At 47.7% G+C, this 7,500-nt stretch overlaps 2 protein-coding genes across 2 annotated transcripts in view; one reads left to right on the top strand and one right to left on the bottom strand.

Annotated features, from left to right (window-relative positions):
• Positions 1 to 7,500, bottom strand: part of brf1a (BRF1 general transcription factor IIIB subunit a) — a 94,414-nt gene that overhangs the window by 53,664 nt on the left and 33,250 nt on the right. The window contains exon 6 of the mRNA XM_076295632.1: positions 6,727 to 6,799. Coding sequence (XP_076151747.1) covers positions 6,727 to 6,799 — 73 coding nt within the window. The remainder of the gene's footprint in view (positions 1 to 6,726; positions 6,800 to 7,500) is intronic.
• On the top strand, positions 611 to 3,495 carry LOC143135442 (BTB/POZ domain-containing protein 6-B-like). Its single transcript, XM_076296104.1, has 5 exons — positions 611 to 833; positions 1,033 to 1,327; positions 1,444 to 1,534; positions 1,629 to 1,747; positions 2,172 to 3,495. Exons 1-5 carry the CDS (start codon positions 746 to 748, stop codon positions 3,202 to 3,204), a joined length of 1,626 nt encoding a protein of 541 aa, XP_076152219.1. The 5' UTR covers positions 611 to 745; the 3' UTR covers positions 3,205 to 3,495.

The following is a 7,500-nucleotide window of genomic DNA, read 5'->3' on the forward strand; positions in this document are numbered from 1 at the left end:
CGATCTAGTCTAGTCACACACAGACTTATGCTTCAATTAATCAAGCTAGTCACACACACAAGTATGCTTCAATTAATCAACCTAGTCACACACACTTATGCTTCAATTAATAGTCATTTACCAATTAATCAACCTAGTCACACACACACTTATGCTTCAATTAATCAGGCTAGTCACACACACAATTGCTTCAATTAATAGTCATTTTCCAATTAGTCAAGCTAGTCAAACACACAATTGTGTTGCAATTAATAGTTAGGAATACAGTACACACTAATTATTAAAAACTTCTTTTGGATATGAAATGTTGGAACTCTAGTTTGCCATGTGGACTTATTGGCGATTGTAAACATCCTAAAATCAGAACATTCTGGGCTGTTCTAACCAAAATAATAAACGTTCGTTTTGAGATGGGCAGGGAAGAGACAGGCGTTGCAGATGTTCCACTGCTGACTTTTAACGGGGGTGCGCGCTGATTGGCAGGCAGCCGCGGACCAGTTCAGAGAAAAAAAATCGGAGTAAGCTAGCTGCAGAAGTGTGCACTCGGCAGTCTCCGTGTTTCTCCAGTCAAAGGAAACAGCGTCTCAACACTTATGCCACACAGCGGACACCGGCCGAACGCTGAGCAAGGACTAGACTGCAACCTGACGGTTTTCTGGATTTATTATTAGCCAACCGTTTATAAAAGGATTACCGACCACTGTAACGGATTTCTAACGAGGCTGTCCCAAATGAAAGCGATGTGATGAAACAGCGAGAGAAAAATCCACTCCAAGTTGGAATAATTCCGCCGGACGGATATATCTTCATGTTGCTCTTCAAGTTCCTTCAGGGTTGGTAGAATTTAATTCACAAATTATCGGCATGTGCTGCCGTCCTTATTCCATGTTTATAACCTATTGCTAACCTTTCGTTAGGAGTCCGAGTAACAGTTAGTTCATTTGAGTTATCCGATGCCGGCCGGTGAAGCATGCCGACTGCTAAAACACGGTCGCATTATGAGGTGCTTGACGTTTCTCCTGTTAATTCCAGAAACGCTGAAAAAGTCGAAACGGGCTGGGAAACACTCGGGCAAGCTGTCGGTTTGCTATGAGATTTTAACTCTGTCACTGAAGAAAAAGATGGCAGCGGAACTGTTTTCAGCGAAGAGCCACACCAACCTCCAGAGCGCCGGGACCATCGCAGTCAGCCCGTCCGAGGAGAACAGCCTCGGGTCGGTCACGCAGCCGCTCAGCCCCGCCACGACACCCACCACCCAGCAGAACATCCTCAACAACAACACAGAGAAGCCCGCCGTGAGTGCGGCTCACCCGACGCTCCGAGAGAGGTAACCTCACGAGCTAATACGCGCTGTAAACAAGCGATTGTGTTGACAAGCAGGAAAACTGTATAAGTCGAGAGAAAACTACGCTACAACTAATACTCTCACATCTCTTCCTACAGAAACGCCTCAATGTTTAATAACGAACTGATGGCTGACGTCCATTTTATTGTCGGACCACCAGGAGACACTCTCAGAATTCCGGCACATAAGGTGAGGCTCACGGTCCCGTTCTGTATCTCACTTTTACACATAGCCGACCCACTGCGCACCGGATATAAAACGTGCCCGTCTCCTGTCTTCACAGTACGTCCTGGCCGTGGGGAGCTCCGTCTTCTGCGCCATGTTTTACAGCCACCTGGCGGAGACCGATTCCGAGATTCACATCCCAGATGTGGAGCCGGCCGCGTTCCTCATCCTCCTGAGGTGAGACCGCGCGCTAATCACAGGGCGCGCTAATAACCCGCGTGGCCATCCCAGCTACAGGGCTCTCCTGTTTCCCGTCCTTCAAAAAGTTATTAGAGTTATTTTGGTTTAGACAGACTTCTAAGTGAGGTTCCTACTGCAGCGCTGTGTCTCTCTGATCCTCAGAGGGAGGTTAGAAGGGTCTAATTGAAGGTTGGGAGCAGTGGAGTAGAATAAGAATAAATGAATGAATGAATGAATCCTTGAATTTCCCCTGGGGATCAATAAAGTATCTATCTATCTATCTATCTATCTATCTATCTAAGAATTTCTTGAATTTCCCCTGGGGATCAATAAAGTATCTATCTATCTATCTATCTATCTATCTATCTAAACTTCTGGAAGTTTCTGTCCTGCGCTCACTGACGCTCGTCTCCTCTCTCAGGTACCTGTACAGCGACGAGATGGAGCTGACGCCAGACACCGTGCTGGCCACCCTGTACGCCGCCAAGAAGTACCTGGTGGGGGCGCTGTCGCGCGCCTGCGTGGCCTTCCTGGAGACGGGGCTGGAGGCGGGAAACGCCTGCGTGCTGCTCAGCCAGAGCGTTCTCTTCGAGGAGCCCGGCCTATCGCAGCGCTGCTGGGAAATGATTGACGCGCAGGCCGAGCTGGCCCTCCAATCAGAGGCCTTCTGCCAGATGGACCCGCCCACGCTGGACCGCCTGCTGCGGCGGGAGACGCTGAGCGTGCGGGAGGCGAGTGTGTTCTCGGCCGTGGGCCGCTGGGCGGAGGCCGAGTGTGTGCGGCGGGGGCTGAGTGTGTGTGCGCGGAACAAGCGCAGTGTGTTGGGGCCGGCGCTGGCGCTGGTCCGCGTTGCGTCGCTCTCGCTGCAGGAGTTCGCCGACGGCCCCGCCCAGTCCGACCTGCTGACGCTCCAGGAGACCAATCAGATGTTCCTCTGGTACACCGCCGCCAACAAGCCCCACCCCCCCTTCCCCTCGTCGCCACGGCGAGGACTCCGCCCCCAGCGATGCCACCGCTTCCAGTCGGCCGCGTACCGGAGCAACCAGTGGCGTTACCGCGGCCGCTGCGACAGCATCCAGTTCTCGGCCGACCGCCGCCTCTTCCTGGCCGGCGTGGGGCTGTACGGGTCGAGCGGCGCCGCTGCAGAGTACGGCGTGCGGATCGAGCTGAAGCGGCAGGGCGCGTCGCTGGCGCACACACACACGCGCTTCACCTCCGACGGGTCAAGCGCCACGTTCCCCGTTCTGCTGGAGCACCCGGTGCTGGTGGAACCGGACACGTTCTACACGGTCAGCGTGGTTCTGGAGGGAACCGAGCTCAGCTACTTTGGGCAGGAGGGCCTGACGGAGGCCCAGAGTGGGAACGTCACGTTCCAGTTCCAGTGTTCTGCAGACAGCACCAACGGAACCGGCGTCCAGGGGGGACAGATCCCAGAGCTGGTGTTCTACGCCTGAGGACACACACACACACACTCAGACTGGACAGATCCCAGAGCTGGTGTTCTACGCCTGAGGACACACACACACACACACTCAGACTGGACAGATCCCAGAGCTGGTGTTCTACGCCTGAGGATTGCACTGAGGCTCACACACACACAGACTGGACTCTTACAGGAGACACACACACACACACACACACACACACACACACACACACACACACCCTCTGCACTGCTGGGACTGCCAGACTCCAGGGCTGTGAATTATGCCACTGACAGATGAATGCCCTTTCTTTGGACTTATTTATTTTCTTTAAAAAAAAAAAAAAAAACACCATAATTTAATTCTCTAAACCTTATTTTAATTATTTTAATTTAAAGCTGTTATTGTATTTTAATTGTTGTGTAATTATTGGCCTTGAGATGTGGCTGGACACTGGATTTGCACTTGGCCGGCTCGCTGCCTGCCGGCCTCTCGTTCCGCTGTAGATAACTTAACACCACAGACTTTATTATTTTATTATATAATTATTGATGTTTTATTCTTATTATGTGTTCATTGTCAACTGACAGCACACTGTTGCTCCTGAACCTGAGGTCATAAAACTTTTTTTACTGAGAAAACTTGCACTCATCTCCCCTCATTTGAACAGCGTGAGCTTCCCAGAGCTGCAGCAGATGAGATTCTTGAGTTAGGATGGTTCTGTAATGGCCAAATTCCTATCTTAAGTTAAGATAGATTTTTTCCCTAAATGCAGTTAGGAAACATGCTTCTGTAATACCAAAAATCCTAAATGCCATCCTAAACTGAGATAAGATAGGATTTCAGAGTTAGGAAGTTTCTGTAATGAGGCCCCTGGTCCGTACACGGCTCATAAACAGCTCAGATGAGCTGCTGGTCTCGTACACAGCTCGTACACGGCTCAGCTCCACGGAGAGCTCAGCGGCCCAGACAAGATTCCAGACGAGATTCCACCTCGTTGTGCTGACTGAGCGTCTGCAGAATCAGCAGAGACACGGCGCCCTCTGGGGACACTCAGCAGTACTACACGCACACACACACACACACGCACGCGCACACACTCACACTCGCATATAAACACACACACACACTCGCATATAAACACACACGCACGCGCACACACACACACTCACATATAAACACACACACACACTCGCATATAAACACACACACACACTCGCATATAAACACACACACGCACGCACACACACACACACTCGCATATAAACACACACACACATTCGCATATAAACACACACACACACGCACACACACTCGCATATAAACACACACACGCACGCGCACGCACACACACTAGCATATAAACACACACACACACACACACTCACTCACTCACTCACATATAAACACACTCACTCACATATAAACACACTCACTCACTCACATATAAACACGCACACACACTCGCATATAAACACACACACACACACACTCACTCACATATAAACACACACACACACTCACATATAAACACACACACACACACACACACACACACACACTCACTCACTCACATATAAACACACTCACTCACATATAAACACACACACACACTCACATATAAACACACACACACACACACACACACACACACACAGAGACAGACATCATGTGTGTGTTGTGTGTAGGGATGTAACGGTATGAAAATTTAACCTCACGGTTATAGTGACCAAAATTATCACGGTTTTCGGTATTATCACAGTATTTTTAAAAGTGTGTTCAATATGTTCAGAAAGCACTGATCGGCCTACACAAGCTGAAATAGTTTCAAAAAGTGTCCCGTTCATGTTTAATTGGGTATGTGCTTATAGCTTAACTTACCCTAACATTATTTGGAGGTTGCTATTACTGTTATCTGGATCCAATGAGTGAGACCAGGCTTGGAATTTCACCATTCTGGGGGCAAGGCCACTTGGCCTTCAGTTGAGCATATTTGGTGGAGGGCACAAAGGCCACATGTTAGGGCACCAAGGGCAAAGTTAACTATACAGTAGTAGGCTATAACAATGATCAAAGTTGTATAGCCTATTCACTGCAGTAGACCTGCATCACTGTATGAAACATTACAAAAACATGAAACATGACATATTACATAGAACTGCAAATGATCTGATCATCTAATATTTACAGATATCTAGGCTATATTTAACATTTATTTTATATTTGGCCTGTTATGAAATCATGTATTGAACAATTTAAGCACAGTTCAGCTTTAAGAAACTCAAATAGCCTAGATGCATGCTTAGCATTTTGTGATCTACTTTCACAAACTCTTAGTCAGCTGTCCTCTGATTTACCGATATCTAGGTGATATTTGTAACATTTATTTTGTATTTGGCCCGTTATGAAATCATGTGGAACAATTTAAACACATTGTAAAACTTAAAGCCCAAATTTGGAGACATCCATGAATGTCGAAATTTACTGCAAATTCAAAACTGGATTACTCTGGAACGGCTAACTGTACAGGTGACTGCTTTACATCTTTGTGTTCGGTAAGGTCTGCTGTTTATTCTGATATATGGTTTGTTATGTGTTAAACGAAAGGTTTGTGAAGTATTTCACCGAGAGGAATGGGTAGGGTGATGGACGCAAAACCTTCAGTAGAATTTATGATTAAATTGAATTATATTATTTACTTTTATCGCGAACCGTTCACCATAGCAATTCGCGGCTAACATCGTTCAAAAGCTGAGAAAAAGCTCTTTCATGTGATACTGATGTCTGCGTGATAAGTAGGCTCGTTCGCGAGTAGTTCAACTGAGAAGAATGGGTGAATTTAGACGCACTTTCTTTCTTGCGCTGTCACTTTCTCCACTGCATAAAATACTAAATGAATTTGCGCTGTGAATATTTTGACAGGCCATAGGCTAAATAAAAATCGCTATTAGTAGGACGCAAAGCAGGATATTGAAAGAAGGGCACCAAGGCCACCGTGGCCTGTAAACCTCTGATTTTCAAAGGGACATCACGGCCAACGCAAGGGGCAACGACGTGGCCGCCGTGAAATTCCTACCCTGAGAAATAAAACTTTAGGCTACTGTGCTCTTCTGATAACGTGAGTGGAATGGATTTAATGTGGACGCGAAGATAAAAAAGAAAAACGCAGAGCGGCTAAATGATACAGTGCAAGTTTTGCGGTGAAAATGTTCCGCCTTTTAAAATCAGTTGTAGCCTAATCCAAATAGCAGTTAAAACCATCAATTGGACAACAGAATCAGTAGGGTACCAATTTTGCTTCATTGTACCGGGCCTACTGTATGTCAAAAGCAGGCTCGGATGAAGCTGGGAAGGATTAAACACACGGTTTCAACACCGTGGTAATCAACCGTGATAATTATGATATTTCAAAAGAAAACGGTAATTGTTATCTGCAACATTTTTATCACGGTTTATCATTATACCGGTAATCGTTACATCCCTAGTTGTGTGTGTACCTATGGCAGGAGCATTGATGCACAGCTCTGTGTGTGTGTGTGTGTGTGTGTGTACCTATGGCAGGAGCATTGATGCACAGCTCTCGGGCTAACACCAGGAAGGTCCTGCCCAACACGTACACATTCACCTGGAGAGAGAGAGAGGGAGGGAGAGAGAGGGAGGAAGGGATGATGGGAGAGAGGGAGTTTATCCAGTACAGACATGGCAGTGTGCTTTGAAATGAGACAGATGTTAAAAGTGGTGTGTGTGTGTGTGTATGTGTGTGTGTGTGTTTGGAGCTGGCTGAGGGGGGTTGATTCTGGTAAAGAGAGGTTGTGTGTGTGTGTGAGAGAAAGTGTATGTGAACTAGGGTTGGCTTTAGTGGACGACCCTAGTGTGAGTGTGTGTGTGTGTGTGTGTGAGATTGAGAGTGTGTGTGTGTGTGTGTGTGTGAGTGTCCTCCTGAAGCCCCTTTGTCTGACTCCATCTGCACAGGGCTCATAAAAAGTGTGTGGAGGTCAGGGGTGAAAGGTCGCGACCTGCATGGAGCTCCAAAGTCCAGGGGAGTCCAGCATTCGCTGCCCAGGACGGGATTTATGGACCCTCTACACCCCCTAACCCACACACACACACACAGCCAACCCAGTCTGGGGCCTAAGCTACACCACAATAGTACACTCCCTAACCTACACACACACATGGCGTGGCACTGATGTAGCAGGGTGTGATGTGGTATGGGAGGGTTAACGTGTGTGTGTGTGTGTGTGTGTGTGAGTGTATGTGTGTGTGAGAGTGTGTGTGTGTGTGTGTGAGTGTGTGTGTGTGTGTGTGTGTGTGTGTGAGTGTGTG

Source organism: Alosa pseudoharengus, unplaced genomic scaffold (genome assembly GCF_046254945.1).
Source record: "Alosa pseudoharengus isolate Yale_2024_CS ecotype anadromous, Long Island Sound unplaced genomic scaffold, YU_APseudo_1.1 YU_APseudo_1.1_scf_2, whole genome shotgun sequence".
NCBI lineage: Eukaryota > Metazoa > Chordata > Actinopteri > Clupeiformes > Clupeidae > Alosa > Alosa pseudoharengus.

Bases quoted from the DNA above. Each gene is read 5' to 3' on its own strand.
- LOC143135442 (XM_076296104.1), top strand. From the start codon at position 746: ATGAAACAGCGAGAGAAAAATCCACTCCAAGTTGGAATAATTCCGCCG. The intron at 1,328-1,443 runs GTAACCTCACGA...CTCTTCCTACAG, and splicing joins CACCCGACGCTCCGAGAGAG to AAACGCCTCAATGTTTAATA. The intron at 1,748-2,171 runs GTGAGACCGCGC...CTCCTCTCTCAG, and splicing joins GCGTTCCTCATCCTCCTGAG to GTACCTGTACAGCGACGAGA.